Source organism: Saccopteryx leptura, chromosome 6 (assembly GCF_036850995.1).
Source record: "Saccopteryx leptura isolate mSacLep1 chromosome 6, mSacLep1_pri_phased_curated, whole genome shotgun sequence".
NCBI classification, from domain to species: Eukaryota; Metazoa; Chordata; class Mammalia; order Chiroptera; family Emballonuridae; genus Saccopteryx; species Saccopteryx leptura.
The window spans coordinates 163760786-163782599 of NC_089508.1; the positions used below are offsets into that span (position 1 = coordinate 163760786).

Below are 21814 nucleotides of genomic sequence, written 5' to 3' on the forward strand. Positions count from 1 at the left end.
AATTCCCCACTGGGATTTAAGCTAGATGCCGTAGATTGGGGGCAGGGGAGCATTACCTCTTCGGGAAAAAGGCAATAAATGAAATCACTTAATGTCAAATCTGATTTACAGGTGAGAAATTCATAGATATAGCTACTCTGGGGGGTCTCTAAGTAATGTTCTTCTGAATTGATGAAACCATAAAACCCAGAGGCCATGTCTAGTTTCTAGTCACTCTCCTGGGTAACCTGGATCAGTTTCAGAAATGTTTCCCCTACCATAAGCTATGATGTTCATACCACAGCTAAAGTCTGAGATCTCAGGAAAGCTGAGACCTATAGCCATCAATTGACAAGGAGGTTCCTTAAAGCATTGCTGGAGAGTCACAGTAAGGCTCTACATGATCCTAACAAATCTCTTTTCTCATCTTAGCAACATTTGGCAGGATGGGGTGGGAGGGGGAACTCATGGACGTTGTCTACCCAAGAAGGACAAACTTTTGTTGCTTCAAGCAAAGTAGTGGAAGCTTCTGAAGTTATGCAAAAAGTTGCTGGGACAGAACACTGAGAAGTTTTGTACCACTTTGTCTTCCCTGTTGAGCACCATCTGAGCTGTCAAATTTTGCTGCCAAGGGGGCTGAATCAACCTGCAGCACGAAATGAGCGGGGAAGTAGGAGGTTTCTGTGACACAGATTTGCAGCCTGTTCCTAAGGTTTCCAGAACTGAGGAGACTTTATAATTGGTTGAGAGGGACAGACTTTTTGGCCAATCAGACTCAGAGCCAAGGTGGGGGATCTGCTCTTCCTGCCCGCCTCTCCTCCCCCAGCTCCCCAGCTCCACTCAGATTCAGTTCCCCTCCCTCCCACCCACCCCCGCCATTTGGTGACTAAGAAGAACTGCTGCAGGCAGACAAACCTCGGAGCAATTTTTAAGAGGCTGGAAGGAGACACCAGAGATTTCAGCTGCTACATTCCAAGCCCTGGGTCTATCTTGGAGACAGGACAGCACAGAATCAGTGTCCAGGAAGGGACTTCTGGGTCATGGGACCCAAGACACCCCCACAGCTCGCTGGGAAATGGCAAGTGTTGTGCATGTTGTCCTTGTGCTGCTGGGGCTGGGTGTCTGGGCAGCTTCACTACTCAGTGGTGGAAGAGTCTGAGCCGGGGACGCTGGTGGGGAATGTTGCTCAGGATCTAGGCTTAAAGGTGACAGATCTGTTGAGCCGCCGATTGCGGTTGGGCTCTGAGGAGAATGGGCACTATTTTTCCCTTAGCTTGATGAGTGGTGCTCTGGCAGTAAATGAAAAGATTGACCGAGAGAGCCTGTGTGGAGCCAGCACAAACTGCCTGTTGCCAGTGCAGGTGGTGACCGAACACCCACTGGAACTAATCCGTGTAGAGGTAGAGATCCTGGATCTTAATGACAACTCTCCTAGCTTTGCCATCCCTGAGCGAGAGATACGCATCTCAGAATCAGCAGCATTTGGGGCACGATTCCCACTGGACAGTGCCCAGGATCCAGATGTGGGCACCAATACTGTAAGCTTCTACACTCTGAGCCCCAACAACCACTTCTCTCTAAATGTGAAGACCCTAAAAGATGGGAAGCTGTTTCCAGAGCTGGTGCTAGAGCAGCAGCTGGACCGCGAATCCCAAGCAAAACATCAGTTAGTGCTCACTGCTGTGGATGGAGGTGTGCCAGCCCGCTCAGGGACCACCCTTATCTCTGTGACTGTGCTGGATATCAACGATAATGCTCCAGCCTTCCAGTACTCAGTTCTTCGTGTGGGACTCCCAGAGAATGCACCCATGGGTACACTGCTGCTCCGCCTCAATGCCACTGATCCAGATGAGGGCACCAATGGCCAGCTAGACTATTCTTTTGGAGACCATACATCTGAAGCAGTGCGGAATCTCTTTGGCCTAGACCCTAGCAGTGGAGCAATCCGTGTGTTGGGTCCTATAGACTTTGAGGAGTCAAGTTTCTATGAAATTCATGCAAGAGCCCATGACCAGGGACAGCCAGCCATGGAAGGCCACTGTGTTATTCAAGTGGATGTGGGGGATGCTAATGACAATGCCCCAGAGGTACTGCTGGCCTCTTTGGTCAACCCTGTCCTGGAGAGCACAGCAGTGGGCACAGTAGTTGGATTGTTTAACGTGCGGGACCGAGACTCGGGAAGAAATGGTGAAGTGAGCCTTGATATCTCTCCAGACCTGCCGTTTCATATTAAGCCCTCTGAGAACCACTACTCTCTGCTAACCAGCCAGCCCTTGGACCGTGAGGCCACATCCCACTATATCATTGAGCTGCTGGCCAGTGATGCGGGCTTACCTCCTCTGCATGCACATCTTACCATCAGGCTCAATATTTCAGATGTTAATGACAATGCCCCCTACTTCACCCAGCAGCTCTATACTGCTTACATCCCAGAAAATCGGCCTCCAGGCACTCTTCTCTGCACTGTGGCTGCTTCCGATCCGGACACTGGGGATAATGCCCGTCTCACCTATTCCATTGTAGGGAATCAGATTCAGGGAGCCCCAGCCTCCTCCTTTGTCTACGTCAACCCTGAGGATGGGCGGGTCTTTGCCCAGCGCACCTTTGACTATGAATTGCTGCAGATGATGCAGATTGTGGTGGGGGTTCGAGACTCTGGTTCTCCCGCATTGCATGCCAACACATCTCTGCATGTGTTTGTCCTGGACCAGAATGATAATGCCCCAGCTGTGCTGCACCCAAGACCCAGCTGGGAGCTCTCAGTCCCCCAGCGTCTCCCTCGCTCTGTGCCTCCTGGCTCCTTGGTCACTAAGGTGACAGCTGTGGATGCTGATGCAGGCCACAATGCATGGCTCTCCTACTCACTGTTGCCACAGTCCACAGCCCCAGGACTGTTCCTTGTGTCTCCACACACTGGTGAGGTGCGCACAGCCCGGGCCTTACTAGAGGATGACTCTGACACCCAGCAGGTTGTAGTCCTGGTGAGGGACAATGGTGACCCTTCACTGTCCTCTACAGCCACAGTGCTGCTGGTTTTGGAGGATGAGGACCCTGAAGAAATGCCCAAATCCAGCAATTTCCTTACACACCCTCCTGAGCGTTCAGACCTTACCCTTTACCTCATAGTGGCTCTTGCAGCCGTCAGTCTGTTATCCTTAGTCACCTTCACCTTTTTGTCAGCTAAGTGCCTTCGGGGACACGCAGATAGGGATGGGGGTGGGGGCCAGTGTTGCGGGCGCCAAGACTCACCCTCCCGGGACTACTATAAGCAGTCCAGCCCTAACCTACAGGTGAGCTCAGATGGCACGCTCAAGTACATGGAGGTGACGCTGCGGCCCGCAGACTCGCAGAGCCATTGCTACAGGACGTGCTTTTCACCAGCCTCGGATGGCAGTGACTTCACTTTTCTAAGGCCTCTCAGCGTCCAGCAGCCCTCAGCTCTGGCGCTGGAGCCTGACGCCTTCCGGTCCCGCTCTAACACGCTGCGGGAACGGAGCCAGGTGAGGGGCTTGGCGCGACCCCTGGGGGCGGCAGTGCAGTATTCGCCCCTCCAAATAGGGACTTTGAACTTGCCTCCACACCTCTCGCGCGAGCTCGGCTGCTAGCTGCGCTTCACCCGATTGTCTGGACCTTTTGGACCGATTGGGCGGGACCAGAGGTGTGGCCAAACAGGGATGGGGCTCTGAGCCCCGGGAGATGGTGGTGATTGTGTCTTAGGGGCGTATAGAAACGACCCCGCCCCCAAAATCCAGGAAAGGTTGGGCCCTGGCGATCTTGCCAGCGATTCCCTCCGGGGTTGGGGTCCCTGGTAGAGTCAGCCCGTCCACGCCCACAGCCGGCCTCCCAGGCTCGGGCGCCCGCGCTCCACTACTCCGTAGATTTCTCCCCACTCCCTGGATCTGGGACTTCGCTGTCAGAAGCCCTCCTTCGTCCAACATTAAACGAACGCACCTCAATCAGGACAGAGGTGCTCGTGCAGGACTCCCGCATGTCCTCCCCGTAGGACACACACACGGCCACAGCGCAAGGGCCCGCCACGCCTCACCTGCACACACGCCCTCGCACGTGGGCTTGCAGCACGCCACCTTTCACTGCCCGCGCTAGCTGCGAGGCCACACCACGGCCTGTCCCGGTGCCCCTCACAGCTTCTCTCACTCCGCCACCGACCTCAGAGGTGCTCACCGCTGACTGTGCGCTCTGGTGACAATCCCAGGTTGCGGCCGCCGTGGGCCCGCGAGGACTCGGGAGCCTCCTCCCACCCCAGTCCCGGGCCGGACCGGGTCGCCTTCAGGTGGGCCTGAGGCGGACTGGGGCCCCTGGAGCACTGCAGCGACTTTGGGCGCTCTAGGCGCGGGTGGGCAGCACTCTTTGACCCGTGGGCCCGGGACTCAGAAGCCAGGACAGCGGTGCCTCCAGCCCAGAAGCCTGGGCCAGGTGGGCCGGGCCTGGGCGAGTGAGCCGGCCGCTATAGGGCCTGCAGCCTGGACGTGAGTGGCATCCGCAGCCCGGTCCTCTCGCGGGATGTGGGAGCCTGGCGCACCCTGACTCTGGATCCGCAGGGATAGGTTTTTGGCTCCGTCGTGACCACATGTGTCTAGCGATCTAGGATTTAGGCTTTGTGGGTGACCAAAGTATCTGAGACTTTGGCACATCTTTCCTTCTCTGGCTGACGGAAAGCCATGGCCTCTGCCATATGCCAGGGTGCCCTCATATATGGGGAAACTATAATAGTAAAAAGCATAAGTTGTCACAACCCTAGGAGCATTTATTAAAAATATATCTAAGTATGACCCTGCCCCCACTGAATCAGAACTATATTTTGAAACAACACCCCGTTGTGACTGTGATAGCTGATTGAGAGAGTCTTACTACACATCTCTTCTGAGAACCACATCTCATGTGCTCTTCCCAACACTTCTGTTGGCTCGGTACTAGCATCCCCACTTTATAATTGAGTTTCACAGAGGTCAAGTGAGTTGCTCAAGTTCTCATGTGATAGAGAAAGGCCTAACCCAGGTGCACTTCACACCAGAAGAACTGGGAAATTGGAAAGCTGGAGGACAGCCAGGATGGTTTGCATCTGCTGGGATGGGGCAGAGGTGGGTCTTAAAAGTGGAGAAAAGTCTTCCCGGGCTCTCTATCCCTGAGCAGCCTTACTGAACAAACCTAGACCTGGCGTCCTTTTGCTGGTTTTGAATTTTGCCCAGCTCCTCTCTAGTCTGTCAGGGTAACTGCGTCTCCGTGTAGATTCTGCTGTAGCTATAAACACAGTGGCCGAGGGCTGGACATTCTTGTGCCGTTCCCCACGGCAGCCCTGCAGTGGTGCTGGTGACTCCTGTTGCACCTGAGACGCTTATGTTTCTAGGTTCCACTCACATCACTGCCACCTGTGAGCCTTAGAGTGAGTCATTTGGCGGCCATGGGTCTTCCTTCTCCCCAGTGTAATCAGAGATGCTCACACCTCCTTCTCCACTCCTGAGAGTGAGTGTGAGAATTCATTACTAGCACACCCCAGAGCTGGTGAGGAGATGGCTCAAGGACTGCTCCATGAGAGTGTGTGATGGGATAACACGCCCTCGGGAAAGGCTGGGAGGACTGAGGCGTGAAGTGGCTGGCTGGAGTCCCACACCTTCATCCAGGTGGGGGATGGCTACAGATCAGCCCCTCGGGAGCCCTGGAGACTTGGTCCGCTCTGCTTGGAGGCTGTGGGAGCTTGATCTCTGCTGGGCTCCATCCAGCAGTTTTCTGTTCCAGACAGAGCAGCCTTGTTCTCTCCTCCTTAGTCACAGCATTGTCTGGCATGGAGTTCTGGGGGTGAGAGGTGTCCTGGGGCTTGGATGCCCTGCAAAGGCCCAGTCTGGCATGACTCCTAAATTAATAATGTATTTAGCTGCGGGAAGGGATCCTTGATTGCCAAGGGCCTGGAGGAGATGTCCATCTGAATGTGTTGCAGCCCAACCTGGCGCGCAAAGAGTTACTGGAGCAGCAGCCATCTTGCTGCAGAGGATGCTTTGTTCCCAGCTGAGGAGCTGAATAAACTCTTTCTAGGGCTGGTGGAATTCTCATCTAAAAGCCTCTTCTGCCACTTTTGGGGGTCTTCTCTCCACCCCTCCTCCACGTTCTGCAGAAGAGACTTTTAGCCCTTGAATCTCAGCTCAGAAATTCTGAGTCTGGGGGCAGGGAGGAGGAGCTGTCTCTTTAGCAAAGGAATCTGGGTTTGCTAGCTGTGGTCAAAAAAACGTTATTTTATCTCTTTGTCTCCGGTACCTCAGACCTCTGAGACCTGAGGTGTATTTTGTCTTTGAAGATGAGTCTACCCCTCCCCCATCTCACACCAGTTTCTTCTCTGTGTGTGCTTCCTGCTCCCTCCTTCCCTCCCGGCCATCCCCAGGGGTCCAGTGACATTCTGACTTTGACCCATCGCCACGTCCGGTGACATTCTGACTTCTCCGAGGTACTCAGCCCCTTTCCCTCTGTTTTCTCCACAGCAAGCCCCACCCAACACGGACTGGCGTTTCTCTCAGGCCCAGAGACCCGGCACCAGCGGGTAGGTGACTGCCTCTCCAGCCCACCCCCTTCTCTGCGGCATTTTCTCAGTGATGACGTGGGAGGAGGTGGGGGAGGGCTCAGTATTCGCTGTGAATGGCTTCTTCCTCAGTCCAGATTTCAAGGGTGTTCTGGTGTATTGGGGGCTGTTACACAGACCCCAGAGGAAGAGGCTATTTTGGAAGTTCAGTTCACACACTCATCCCCTCCCTTCTTCCACCAAAGGGACCTTGTCCTATCTCCTAGAGGATCTGTGGGACCAAAAGATGGCTTTAAAGTGGTCTCTGGGTGGATGCACTGCCTACAGCCCCCACTCTGGGTTGAGCTGGGCTCCCTCCTGTCCTGAGACTCAAGCAGAGAAGTCGGGGTAAGACAGTAGAGGAGGAGCTGTCAGTATCAGAGCCCCTCCAGAGCCCACAGGGAAGAGCGGAGGCAGAGGAAGACTGCCCAGCAGCTGAGGGGCAAGAGGAGACAGCAAGGCTGGAGTGGGACTGAGGAGGGAGAGCCACTCCTCCAGCCCCCCCCCCCCCCATCCCCACTGCTCCTGCCCTCTCAGTCTGCGGGCCCTTTGGTCTCTGCCACGGTCTTACCTCTGCACCCTTCCCTCAGTCTCTATGTCAGTTTACATTCTTTGCCTCTCCCTTTTTCTTGGTCTCTATCTCAGTTTCTGTCTTTATTGCTGCCTCTTCTTCCCTAGTCCCTACCGTCTGTGTCTCCATGCGTTGATCTGTGCCTCACACTGTGCCTGCCGTGGCTAGGTGCTCAATAAATGGAATCAATGAATAAATGTGACTTCCTAGTCTCTTTCTGCCTCTGCCCCTATCCTTGATCTCCTTCTGTCTCTCCTTCTCTCACCCTTTGCTAGTGTCCTTGTGTTCCTCTGTCTCCGTTCGTTCCAGTCTCTCACTATTTCTGCTGCCCTCTCTGTTCTCAGCCTCTCTGTCTCTGTCTCCGTATATCTCTCTAAGTCTGTGGTCTGTCTCTTTCTTCCTCACTGGGTCTCTTTCTCTGTTTCTCTTTCTTTAGCTCTCTGTCTCTCTTTTATCCTGTCTTTTACTCAGTGTCGCTGTCTCGCATTTCTTTGTACTTGTGGGCAAGCCAGCACGCACATGCATCCCCCACCTCTCCCCCTCCCCCCTGCCCCTCACACACAGAGCTTTTGATCAATGCTTTCCAACACACACCCTCCCATCCAGCCTGCCCCAGCTGCTCAGTTCAATCTGGTATGAATTCCTGCGGAGACAGGAACCCCCTGCGGGTGGGGGAGGAGGGAAACTTCTGCGGAAGGACCTTTGGCTGGTCTCAGGGGAGTAAGGTGGGCTCTGGGCCAGGCCTCCCTGTTAGAAGTTAGGAGCCTGGAGGAGTCCAAGGATCCCTGGAGAAAGGGGGGCAGAACTGGGACTGCCTTCTCTGCCTCCTGGCTGGTCAGACTCTTGCTGCACACATTTCCCCTGATGCTCCTGCTACTGAGCCCTCCCTGACGAGACCTCGAGACCTCAACCTCTGTACAGAGTGGGGACTCCGGCTCCTGGGCAGGTGCAGTCTGTCACTGGAATCAGGATCTCAAGGCACTTCCTAGACGGCCCCTAGAAGGCAACAAACCAGCTGGTTTGGCCTGCCTTTGCCCCACCCTGAACCCAGCTGCCTCATTTCTCCCTACTGCCTTTGCCAGCCTTCCCATGGGTTATCCATTAGGTCATTCATATATTCATTCAAAAAATATTTATCAAACATTTACTATGGGCCAGTCCACATGCTAAACACTGGCCTATAAGTGTAAATAAGCAGTCATGATCCTTGAATTCATAGGCTTTCATGACAGCAGGGGAGGCAGAAAAGTGACAACAAATCACTCACAAAAATGTTCAGTTTCAAGTCATAGCAAGTTCTGAGAAGAACGGGGTAGTGTGAGTGTAGTGGTGGAAGGGAACGGAGAAGGCCTCCAGGAGGAAGTGAGATTGAGCTGAGGTGATGAGAAGTATCTGGCAATTTGTGTCCCCGTTGCCGACCCCTACCCCAGGCCGCGTACTGGCCCTGGAAGCCCCACCAGTTGCTTCTGATGTGCCCCTGGGCTGAGCACCCTCCCCCTGCCTCAAGTCCCTTTTCATCAAATGAGAGACTGAGCAGCCAGAAATGCATGCAGGGGCTCTTAGAGAGATGGAGAGGGCTCAGGAGCTCTCCCATCCTTAACTCGAGTGAAATAGGACCAATATTCTGATTCAGCTCCAAAGTGGCCCAGATGATTTAAGCGTTAGGGGCCCAGCCCGGCAACAGCAACTTCTCTGCTTCGTACAATAAATAGGAAGACCTACTATAGGCCAGGTAGTATTCTAGGTATAGGATATAAAAAGGCATACTCCCTCTCCCCAGGAGTTCATAGTGTTGAGGGAGACAAATATTAATCACATAATCACAAAAAAATAAATGTAAGATTTCAGCTATCGTAAGTGCTATGAAGAGTAGTACCTGACAGTGAGAGCATAACATAGGGATTTGACCTGGTCAGGGAGCAGGAGGACATCCAGAAGGAAATGAGGCTGTGCTGAGATCTGAAGAATGAATACAAATTAACCAGCTGAAGGAAAGAGTTAAGAGCATATGCAAAGGCCCTGTGGTGAGGCATCTCAGGATCAACAGAAAGACAGGGAGTCTTTTCTATGCTGCCAGTCTGATGAGTAATATGGAGTGAGGGCAGATTTCTCTTATTCAATCTAACCCCTGTTCCAGCCCTCCATTGCTTTTCTGTACCATTCCCTCCCCCCATCTTGGCTGCTGGCATACCAGGTTCAAAGCAGGGCTAGTGTGGAGTTCTTCAGCGAACCTGGTTAAAGTTCAAGCCAGCACTGGACCCCTTGCCTAGACTAAAGGGGGAAGACTCCAGTTCTGAAGTTCTTGCTTGGCAGGTGCTCCTCCTCCCCACTACTGTCCCTTCCCAAGTCATCCTTTTGGCTTCTCTTCCCAACAGCTGTTGTCTCAAGGTTTGAATCTTGCAAGCCAGTTCTCCCTTCTCAGGCTGTGCCAGGCCCCACCCTGCAGCTGTTCCCAGCCTCTGCACAGAGGAGAGAGTCTCCAGTCAGCTTCCCCTGGTCCCCACTCTGTTCTCTTTGATAGTTTCACACTTCCCTTCCCCTACCCACCCGCTGCTGAGAGAGATGACCCCTGCTCTCCCTCAGTTTGGGCAGTTATTCAAAAAACAAATAGCAATTTATCTTTTTTCTGCTTTTAAAATAGTATATGCTCATTATAGAAGCATGGAAAATAGAGAACAAATTTAAAAGAAAAATCACTTATAATTTTACAACCCAGGGAAACCAACACTAACACTTTTTTAATATAAAAAATTCAAATCTATGCAAAAGTAGAGAGAATAATAAAATGAACATCTATGGTCTCACTATTCAGTTTCAACTGATTCCCTATTTTGTTTCACTTCTATCTTCACACTCACTCTATTGAGTTATTTTGAACAATCTCAGCTATTATAAAATTTTATCTCAGTCTTCACTATATTTAACAAATTTTAAAAACATGTAAGCACTGAAAATAATATTATCCAACTAAAAATATATATTAGTGATAAATAATGTTAATAAACTAATATCCTCGAATATCCAGTCTGTGTTCACATTTTCCGATTATATTTATATATCACTCTCTTTTCAGTAATTTGTTTGCATCCTTATCGAAATTAAGGTCTCCATAGTGTAGAGCAGGGGTCCCCAAACTACGGCCCGCGGGCCACATGTGGCCCCCTGAGGCCATTTATCCGGCCCCTGCCACACTTCCAGAAGGGGCACCTCTTTCATTGGTGGTCAGTGAGAGGAGCATAGTTTCCATTGAAATACTGGTCAGTTTGTTGATTTAAATGTACTTATTCTTTATTTTAAATATTGTATTTGTTCCCGTTTTGTTTTTTTACTTTAAAATAAGATATGTGCAGTGTGCATAGGGATTTGTTCATAGTTTTTTTTTTATAGTCCGGCCCTCCAACGGTCTGAGGGACAGTGAACTGGCCCTCTGTGTAAAAAGTTCTACACCCTGTTGTAGAGTGTCTCACTTTCTGAAGCCCTTTTAATAATTTCACATGTACTTTCTAAACCTTTTTCTTGTGTAGTCAAGCAACAGGCATAGGCTTCTCTTTTTAAAAAAAAAAATCTGGCCCTGGCCGGTTGGCTCAGTGGTAGAGTGTTGGCCTGGCGTGTGGAAGTCCCGGGTTCGATTCCCGGCCAGGGCACACAGGAGAGGCGCCCATCTGCTTCTCCACCCCTCCCCCTCTCCTTCCTCTCTGTCTCTCTCTTCCCCTCCCGCAGCCGAGGCTCCATTGGAGCAAAAGATGGCCCGGACGCTGGGGATGGCTCCTTGGCCTCTGCCCCAGGCGCTAGAGTGGCTCTGGTCATGACAGAGCGATGCCCAAGATGGGCAGAGCATCGCCCCCTGGTGGGCGTGCCGGGTGGATCCCGGTCGGGCGCGTGCAGGAGTCTGACTGCCTCCCCGTTTCCAGCTTCAGAAAAAAAAAAAAAAATCTGATAAACTTAAATAAATTGTTTATGAATGTGTTCACAGAATAGTGAGAACTTTCACTCCCAGTAAACTGGTGTATCTCACCAGTTTTTTCTCTTTGTAGTAATTGATGTATTGATGTCATACTGTTTATTAGTATTGTAGCTTTTCTTGTCTTTTCAACATGTCATAAAAATTTCTTCACTCCATAAAAAGTTCTTGAAAAGTCATTTAATTACTGCATAATAGCCTTGCATATAGGATGGGGCAAAAGTAGGTTTACAGTTATGAGGACATGAAACAGAGTTTATGCTTGGATTATTATTAATTAGTTATTGTATTATTTTCCATATGAACTGGAAACCTACCTTTCCCCAACCCTGTATATGTATATTTGTAAAGGCTGAGAGAGGCTTTTACTACACTGAAAATATATACATACATTTACATTTTATCAAATCCAGGCTGTTGGTGGGGGTGGGGTGGGGGCTTCCCCAGATTTCTTCCTTTTCTGAGCCTGATTCAGGCAGGAAACCTTTGATCAGAGCACAGTCTCTGGGATGCTCCCCAGCTCACAGCCAGCACACCAGGATACCAGCTCCTTAGGGTGAGGACTGTATCTATCATCTCTTAAGTCCCTGGGCCTGTCACAGACACTGACACACAGTGGGTACTTGGAAATGGCCAATTAGATATAGTCTCTCTCCTCTACTTTTATTTCTCATTGTTACGCAAATCCTGGAAGAGTCTTCTGCCCCTACTGCTGGGGGCCCAGGCCCTCTCTGAAGGCCAGTATGTTGTGTAGAAGATCGTGGGCTTTGGAGCCACAGTGGCCTATGTCAGGTTGCAGCTCTGCCACTTACCAGCTGTGTGACTTTGAGAGAGTTTCTCAACCTCTCAGAGCCCTGATTTCATCTGCTGGAAAACAGGGATAATCACAACACTTATCTGCAGGTGGTTCTGAGGCTGAAATAGACCATGTATTTTGTATATATATATATCTTCCAGTCAGCCCAGTGTACAGAAATAGGAAGCTCTCCGGAAATGGTTCAAAAGAAGTTTCTCCACTTCACTCCTCTCCTGCCCAGCTTCAGTGAGCTGGCAACCTGCCCCTGTGCTTGGCTTCCAACCTTCAAGTGTTTCCGTGGCATCCTCCTTACAGCCTAGCCCACCCCCTCCCGCCTCCCTTTATGCCCTCAACACCACTACCCTCCTCTGCAGGACAGCCCCCAGGTCTTCTCCAGAATGCCCCCCACCATTGCTCTTGCCCTCTGCCCCCGCGAGGCCCTTCACCTAGGCCCCAGGCCCTTAGGCAGGCCCACCGAGAGCTGTGTCAGGCTGCAGTCAGGACCCCTGGATTTTCACCGAGGTGGCAGAGGTGGCTGAGCCCCATCCCTGGGCTCTTGTGCTCCCAGAGGTAACCCAACCCTCAGTCCCCTCACAGAAGCAAGAGTGATCTTTAAATACCTAAATCTGATCATGACAACAGCCTTTGAAACACCTCAGTGGCTTTCCAGAGCTCTTAGGATGAAACCAAAATGTTTAGTGTCCGCTCTGCTGGCGGCCTGCTATCAGCTCGGCTTGGTGACCACACTGGCTTTCCCTTAGTCCTGTAACCTCACCGGGCATCCCCCAGCCTCAGGACAGGTCATTCCCTCTGCCTGGAACGCTCTCTCCCCCAACACCCACCTTCCAGATAACTTAATTTTATCCTTCAATTTTTTACTTTGGAATGTTTCAAACCTATCGAAAAGATGAAAGAATAGTATGATGAACTTCTGAATACTCTTTTTTACCTAGATTCATCATTTGTTAATATTTTGCACATTTGTTTTCTGTCTCTTTACACACACACACTCATGCCTTCAAGGTCGCCTCTGCCCTGGCACCAGATCCTCACAGTGACCTAGCACTCCCCATGTGCCCTTGCCCATTTATTTAGGCAATGAATATTTACTGAGGAACCTCAGCGTGCCAGACGGTCCCCTAATCGACTCTGTATGTGTCAGGGTGCTTCCCCCTCTCCTCAGAAATGGAAATGATTTGATCCTTGATAATTCCAAAAAAGCATGGAAATGTCACTACTACAGGAAAAACCTACGTTGGGTTGGCATTCCTTAGGGTTCTTTTAGGGGTGGCGTTGTTCACAATTATGACTCATTCTGGGCTCTTCTCAGTGCACAGAGCATCTAAAGGTCTTAATTTGGTGCTGCAGTGGAAGGGGCAGGCAGTCTTGCCCCACAGAGCTGCATCTGGTGGGCTTAGGGATCCCCTGTGACAAACTGTCTATTTTATCGAGGCAGAGGTGGGGAACTGGCACCCCAGAGAACAGTACCTTCCCAGGCTTTGCTATAAGGGAGAGCTTGAGGAACGAGGAAGTGCCTTGAGAAAGTTTGTTGGTAGATGTTCGGGAGGGGGAGAGGTATTCATGTAAAATAGGAGGGGCGGGTTCTGTGTGCCCCCGGTTTTATCCTGAGAGTTCAGCAAGTCCTTGCTCCAGGGTCTCCCGGGGCCTCCTGCCTCCCCACCCCTTTCTCTGGCTCTGACACATCTCCCCCACTTCTCACCTTCATTGCCCTGGGGAGAGGCCCGACCTCCCTCAGACCACCCTCACTCCCTCAGACCTCCCTCACAGCGACAGTAAGCACCGCTCTCTCCTGCGGGGCGGGGCGGGGCGGAGGGCAACTCACAGTTTGTCCTGCTCTATCTGTGTAAGGGCCACAGTGTCTGAGACAGCAGGGAGCTGGTTTGGGAGACTGACAAATGGAGTCTGGCTTCTGAAGGATGGTATAAATCACCCTCTACCTTGCTGAAAGGGAGCTGGTGGGGAGAAGGTACTAGATTTGGGAGCCCTGGGAGAGGACAGGAGGGGCATGAGCTGGACTGGCCACTGTGCTCACTCGCCATTCTGCTTTCCCTCCAGCTCCCAAAATGGCGATGAAACTGGCACCTGGCCCAACAACCAGTTTGACACAGAGATGCTGCAAGCCATGATCTTGGCCTCCGCCAGCGGTGAGTTGTGCCAGTGTGTGTGTTGGGATGAGAGACCTGGGGTTCTGGAGCCACCCAGTCACCATGCCCTGAGACTGGCTATCACCTGCATGATTTCTCTGAATCTCTCTGCTGGTTTTAGAGGACTCATACTTCCAGAACATAAAGCCAGGCTGAGGAACAGCTGGGGGATGGGGTCCTGGGCTGCCCAGAGGGAAGTGAACAAGGGAAGAGCTTTCAAGATGTGGGGAGTAGGGGTTGAGAGCCTGGCCCTGGAAGGGAATAGCGTCAGTCCAGCGCAGCTCTGCCACTTACGATCTTTGTGACTTTGATCAATTTGCTTAATCTCTCTAAACCTCAGTTTCCTCAGCCCAGAAAATGGGGACAGTGAGCTCAAAGGACAGTTGTGAGGATTAAATGAGGTGATACCACAAAGCAGGAGGTACAGGGTCCAGGCCCTCCATCCAGGGATGCAGGTGGGGCTAGTCCCAGCAGAGAGAGCAGGCTCTGGATATGTGAGGCCCTTTCTCTTTTTTGCTAACCCCATCTTTGGAGCAGGATTTTGGTTTTCCCATACAGCTAACAAAGAACTTCACATGCAATAGAGATTCAGTTGATGGTTATTTTCCCCGAAAGAGTCACAAGGTCCTGAACAGGAGAAGTAGAATAATATCATTAGTACTTACGAGCACAGGCTTTGGAGGCAGATCAGCATGAATTCAAATTCTGGCACCCCTGTTTAACTGTGAGTCCTCAGGTAAGTTACTATGGGCCTCAGTTTTACTGACTCTAAAATGGGTACAATAATAACAGCTCTCATTGTGGTGTTATGAAGGCCTAATACAGCGGTTCTCAACCTGTGGGTCGCGACCCTGGCGGGGTTGCCTAAAGCCATAGGAAAATACATAATGCATATCAGGTATTTACATTCCGAATCATAACTGTAGCAAAATTACAGTTATGAAGTAGCCACCAAAATTATTTTTTGGTTTGGGGTCACCGCAACATGAGGAACTGTATTGCGGGGTCACGGCATTAGAAAGGTCGAGAACCACTGGCCTAATATAAAACCTCAGCACAGAACTGGCAGAGAGTAAGGGCACAATATGTAGTAGCTAAAACTGGTTATTATCTTTATTGGTCCATAGAAGTAGATAGAAGGCAGAAATAGAATAATTCCTATTAATAAGGAAGAGCTTATATATGGAGGCTGGTGGGGGACTAAGGCGCTGTCCTCACATAGTGACAGTCCTGCTTTCCGACATGGAGGACTAGTGGGTAGAGAACCAGGTAAATCAGAACAATAACCACCATAACCACGCCAGTGAACCGTCCCAGGCACGTGCTCGACAAACCTTATAGGCCTCACATCAATGAACCCTTTCAGCAGCTCGGCATGGCAGGTCTGATTACTTACATCTGACAGAGGAGACAACTAAAAAGTCGCTTCTCCAAGGCTGCAGAGTGGCAAGTCTAACCTGGCCTGACTCCCAAGATTCTGTCCTTTCTGCTACAGTGACCATGTCTGCCTTGAGACCCAGCCTCAGTTTCCCTTTTAGCTGAACAGACCTAGGGGCTGAACCCTCACTGCTCTGCATTACTCTCCCAGATGATGGTTGCCAGGTAACATATGAGACAATCAATTACATTTTAACTTCAGATGAACAACAAACAGTATTTTAGCATAGTAGGTCCCAAAGCTTAGTATCAGGACACACAACACTAAGAAATTGCTCGTTGTTTACCTGAAATTCCTATTTAACTGGGCACCCTGTATTTTTACTTGCTAAGTCTGGCGAGCTTCCCCCAGATGATGTCCGTGAGGCTGAGTGGGGCCAGGACTGTGGTTGGGGAGGGAGAGGTGGCAGAAGTGGCCGAGGCCACTTCCCGGGCAGAGCTGGGCCCAGAGAGGCCAGATGCTGAGTATGGAAGAGGGAAGCAGCTGGTCTGGGGAGATGCCAAGTGGGGTTCTTGAGGGAAGTAAACAGACAGTCAGGTATATTTAGCTCTTGTGGCCTTGAGCCCTAAGGCCGAGAAGCAGGCTTTTTAGCCTAAATCCAGATTTTAAAAACAGAAAAGGAATATTTATGGCCCCAACCCCACCCAGACAGTCCCCTGGGTCATTGCAGGCTGGCCCCCCTCTCGGGGCTCTGGCCCCCGGCCCACACAAGGCCTGACCTGAGTGTAAGCCTGGGCCCTGGGGAACAGGCCCAGGGGTGGAGGTGGCAGGGTCAGGCCCTCCTCTCACTCTCAGCCCAGCTTCCTTGCCCCGGAGCCAGAGAGGTTGCTGGAGTCCAGCCAGCCAGGCCTGCCGGGCTGCTGAGGGCCAGTCGTAAGAGGGAGAGAGTAAGCACACTTGGGAGGCTTCTTAAACAAACATTTCAAGGAGGAGGTGTGCTCTCAAGGAGCCTGCGGTTTGGACTTCAGCTGGTTGAGGTCTAACTTGACAGGCCTTCCTGGGCTGCTCTATAATTGCTGCCCTCAGCCCTGGGGTGGGGAGGGCAGGAGGCAAGGGGCGGTGGGCTGCGGTCCCCAGAGCTGTATCGAGGAGAGATGGGCACAGGGCAGAGGGTCAGCCACTCCGCCTCTTCCAAACCAGTGGGTGCCCAGGTTTGTCGTGCTGCTCTTCCAAGTCTGTCTCTCTGAGACAGAGGGAAGAGCCTGGTCCTGCCCAGCATGGGTCTTGTGGGGGTAGAAAGAAGGGCCATTAGAGATTTGATCCTGTGGGTCAGTGGCTGCAATCCAACCCCCCCCCCCCCAGATGTGCAGGCAGGGAAACTGAGGTCTGAATCATGTAGGGCCTGGGTCAAGGTCACGCAGCTCCTTAGTGTCAGAGCTGAGCAGGCAGAACTGAAGTGTCAGCCTCTTTCTGTTAATATTCCTCTCCCTTCTGGTCCAGCTCAACTCCACTGCACCCCACAGGGCCTGTGCTCCTGGGAGGGAGGTCACAGGGGCTGGCCTTGTCATTTTCTCCCTCTTGAGTGCTCCTCAGAGATCTGGGTGCATGTAGGATGTGGGTGGGCCTGGCTTCCAGGTACCCAGTCAAGCCCTTCCTTTCTTTCTGTTTCTCCAGCTCTCTCTGTCGAGCTCACTCACTCTTCTTCGGAGTTTTAAAGTCTCCCCTCTAGCCCTTAAATCACTCTGGAATCCTGGCTCTTAAAGCCGGATCAGGCCCCTCCCCCATCCCCTCCATTCCCAGGCTGGAGGAGGGGAGGTGGGAGGGAAGGGGGCGGCAGTCAAAGACCCCAGCTCCCGCCTGGAGTCAATTAGGGGAAACACAGAAATGCTGGTACAATGAGAGGGCTGGGGGAGGAGGAGGGGGGAAGGTAGTGGGCAGCGGCTCTCTCTCTCCAGCCCCTCTTCCCCGCCCCCCTGAAGGCCCTCTGATCTGGAGATTCGGGACTGACAGGGAGGCTGTAGAAACCTGAGCCTGCAGTGAGGAGGCGGAAGGGGCTCATCTCTCCTTTCCTTCTCTCATGCCCCTCCCCCACCTTGTGCCATTCTTTGAAAATATTTCCTGTCTGTTTCTCAATCCCTGGTCTGTGTCCCGGGATTACTCAGCCTCTCCAGCTTTAGTCACCCTCTCTGTCCCCTCCCAGGGCCTGGAGGTGGGGGCGTAGAGGGACTCTGGAGGAAAGCTTGGCCAGGCTGGCCATTCCTGGGCCTTTAACCCTCCCTCTGCTGGAGGACTCCAGTTCCCTTAGCAACTCAGCCACAGCCATCCAAACTGCTGGCTCCTCCCCCCAGCCACACACACACACACTCCCAAATGACACACTGTATGGTGATGATGATGACAGCAGCAGCTAACTCTCAGTGGGCACTTCCGAGTGCCTGGACCCTGAATGGAGCCCTGTCTCTCTGAAGCCCCCCCCCAAAAAAAAAACCCACTCCTGTGCTTCTCTGCCTCCAATCTGATTACCAGTCATCTGGAGATCTTGTTAAAATGCAGATCAGAGAGTGCATTTCTACGAAGTTCCCAGGCGATGCTGAGCCAGGACCAGAGTCCGCACTTGCCTGGACCCTTGTGTCTTCTTGTGTACAGCGGGAAGTTGGGCAGGACACTGCCTGCCTTTGATGTCACCTGGCTCTGACACCATGAGCCTGTCCGGCCCTGGAATCATCCTCTACTCAGCCTCGTAGAGCACTGCTCAGGGCTCTCTTCTCCCTCTCCTTTACCCTGAGAATTTTCGGACCACACTTCTGGTAATGGTGCTGTACACCTTACATACTCTTAGGCCTCACCCCTGCTCTAACCTGTGCTGGCTGGGATGGCCGTGGGCTATAGTCTTTTACCTTCTCTGAGCCTTGCTTCCCCATCACACCACATGCCTCATGGGTTGTGCTGAGGTTAGAAACCATCATGTACGTGCACCATCTAGCCAAGTGCTTGGCACAGACTGGGGTCAGTTGCTGTTCTGTAATGAACACCTGGAGGAGCACCCATTCCTGACTAACAACAGAACTACTGAATACCTACTCGGCGTCAGGCACGGGCTGGAGAAGGAAAGGAGGGTGCCCAAAGCACGGGTGAAGGCCCCAGGGCCCACAGTCCAGAGTGGAAACCAGAGAGGCTCCCTTCAGAAGGGCCAGGACAAGGATTTGAGAGCCAATGTCTCAGCCCTGAGAGAAGTAACAGCTAGCATATGTTAAGCTCTTACCTTAACTGAATAGGTAAAAGAGCTAGGAATCAAACCTAGGCTATTAGTCCAGAGTCCTGTGCCTCCACCCTTTGTGATAGAGACTGTCTCCCCAGTGCTCAGCGTGGTCAGGGCCCGCTTCTTTGCAGGCATTCATTAACTGCTTGAACTATAAGAGAGTGACTGTTGGGAACCAAAGTTTAGTCCCTGACTTTCCTGTCTTTGCAGAAGCCGCTGATGGGAGCTCCACCCTGGGAGGAGGTGCCGGCACCATGGGCTTGAGTGCTCGCTATGGCCCCCAGTTCACCCTGCAGCATGTGCCCGACTACCGCCAGAATGTCTATATCCCTGGCAGCAACGCCACACTGACCAACGCAGCTGGCAAACGGGATGGCAAGGCCCCGGCAGGTGGCAACGGCAACAAGAAGAAGTCGGGCAAGAAGGAAAAGAAGTAATGTGGAGGCCAGGCCAGAGCCACAGGGCCACCTCCCCCCCCAAATCAACCCAGCCTCTCCCTGCCTGGACCCAGGATGGCGTTTTCAGGGCTCACCCCCAGGATCCTGGTGGGGGGCCCAGGCCATGCTCCCCTTGGGAAACAGAAACAAGTGCCCAGTCAACACCCCCCTCTCTGCCCCCAGGAGATTAAATATGCAAAGGGAGTTCTCCTGGGAACCCCCATACAATCAATCATTTGCTGTGCCCATGGGGGTAGTGGGGTTAGTGTAGACATCATTTATCACATCTGTTTTAGTTACAGCTGAACTCCATCATCTTCCAAATTCAATCAGGCCCGGTCATCCGCTGCCTCTCTCCTACCCACGCTGCCCCACCCCACTCCGGTTCAACAGCTCCTCTTTCTTGAGTAAGGTGGGTGGGGTGTTGAGGTACATGGTGACCTAAAAAGGCTCATAGTTCTGAAGAGTTGGGAAGGCATCATGACCTCTTGGTCTCTCCTTCAGTTCTCAAACTTGCCCTAAGCATGGTTTGGGGCCAGTCCCTTCACCTCCTTCCAGAGCTTGAGACCAACCTCAAGTTTTGGGAGACATAGTCACCATTTCCATGGTACTGATGCTTGCTGGATTTAGGGAGGGCATTTTGCTACCATGCCTCTTCCCAGTGCCCTAGGGACCAGTTCTTTGTTTTGTTTTGTTTTTCATTGTTTGATGTTCCCACTGCATGCTGTGACTGCCCCTGCCCCAAACAAGAGACTCCATTGCATGTTCCAAGACAGTATGGGGAGGTAAGATGAAGAAGGGAAGGGTGTGCATGTAGACGGGGGGTGGACAATTCCTGACCCATCAGTTAACAGGGTCTTGCAGGAGGCTCTGTATGTCCCCAGGGTACTAGCCAGACCTTCAGATTCCATCCATAAAACCAAGCATCAGGCTGGACCCTCATCTACCACATACAGGGCTCCACCCAAGCAGCCAGCTTTGGGCTGAGCTACCAGAACCAATGGAATTAAGCTGGCATTACAGTCCAAGGAAGATCTGATCAGGTCCCCTAGAGAGGTGAGAGGGGCCTCTGTGGGTGCTGGGTACTCCAGAGGTGCCGCTAGTGGAGGGATCGATGTGCCCCCCACCCCCAGCAGGAAGGGAGGGCCAGCCAGGCCATTCTTGGCACCTGGGTGGGGGAGACAAGGAGCTACAGCAGGGCCCAAATGGATAGGAAGTCTCAGCCCGGGCTCAGGCTTCTCCACGGGACCCTGCATTCGCCAAGCCTGGGTCCTTCACCTTGCCAGGTGCCATTTTTTTCTCTGTGAAGGCCCACTGCCCAGGCCTCCAGTCCGCCCCCTAGTGGCCAGTCTGGTTAAAGTCCCCAGTGCCTCCTTGTGCATAAACCTTCTCTGCCCACCCACTTCTGCCCCGCGGAGTCCCGTTCTTTTAGCAGGGCTGCGCGGGAACCCCACCTTGTCCTTACAGTAGTGTAGAGGCCCCCTCTTTCCCTCTTTTGGCTGGTGTAGAATAGCCAATAGTGTAGTGCGGTGTGCTTTTCCGTGATGGCGAGTGGGCAGCGGGCGGCGGGCTCCGCGCAGCCGTCTGTCCTTGAATCTGCCTGCGGTGGCCCGTGCTGTGTTTTGTGCTGTGTCCACGCGCTGCGGGACCCCTCCCCTGATACTGACTCCTATAAGCGCTCTCTTTGCATAGTCACGTAGCTCCCTACCCCTTCCCTGTGTCTCACGCAAGTTTTATACTCTAATATTTATATGGCTTTTTTTCTTTGAAAAAATAAAAAGGTTTCTTCTGAAAGGTTGAACGTTTCTGTGTAAGAGATGGAGATTCCTGACACGTTTGGATGGAGTGATGAGCTAAGGGGTGCATACTAGAAGAAAGAGTGGGATCAGGAGGCGATTATGGTGTCTGCGTCCTGGTTTTGTGCCATTTCCTTTAGTCTGTGTATGACTGTCAAATGTGGTTGTTTATGCTTGCAACAGTTGTGCATATGTAATAGTGTGCGATTGATAGTAAGTGTGCTGGTGGATCTGTATACCGTGTCTGTAATCGGCTTGGGGTCCGTGTGGGGGCGGGGATATCCGAGCGCGGCGTGTCAGTGTGCAATCGAGTGTGCAGTTGGATGCTTGCGGCTGTCTCTGTTACGGTTCCAAGAGCCAGTCTCCAGGCAGAAGAGGAGACCCGCACGCGGGGGCAGACGCGGGTTGGCGCCCAGCAAACTGCGTTGGAGAGGGGGCGGGGGATGTCTCCTTAGTGCCCGCCCCTTCTCCGCTGAAATGACCATCCCTAAGTGCCTTAGCAGGCTTTACGGGAGGAGGAGGGGACTCTCCCTTGCCTGTCCCACTCCACCCCAGCTACCAGGGGGATTTGGGAACACCGCGGGAGTGGGAGGGAATGCCGAGGGCTATTCTCTGAAGGCGGGGTCTATAGTTTGGGCCTCAGTTTCCCCACTTGGAATTCACCTTCCCGCTTGTCTCTCTGCAGCAAAGTCAATTAGCGGTCTCATCATTTTCTTGCCCGAGGGGTGGGTAAAAGTGCTCAAGGGGACTGAAAGGGCAAGCAGGAAGTCAGATAGCCCACCCCAGATCGCCCTCCCTCCTTCCTCTCTCCATGCTTTTCCCTTCACTGGTTCGCTGGCCCATCTCCCCGCCTCCTCGAAACACAGTGGGATTTCGAGGTTGCTACAGCCAGTGAAGCCGCAAGAAA

At 52.4% G+C, this 21814-nt stretch overlaps 1 protein-coding gene across 1 annotated transcript in view; it reads left to right on the top strand.

Annotated features, from left to right (window-relative positions):
• Positions 1-20905, top strand: part of LOC136377219 (uncharacterized) — a 143134-nt gene extending 122229 nt beyond the window's left edge. The window contains exons 4-6 of the mRNA XM_066343704.1: positions 6468-6526; positions 13949-14037; positions 18885-20905. Of these exons, the coding sequence (XP_066199801.1) occupies positions 6468-6526; positions 13949-14037; positions 18885-19111 (375 nt within the window). The 3' untranslated portion in view covers positions 19112-20905. The remainder of the gene's footprint in view (positions 1-6467; positions 6527-13948; positions 14038-18884) is intronic.
• Positions 20906-21814: the final 909 nt, after the last annotated feature.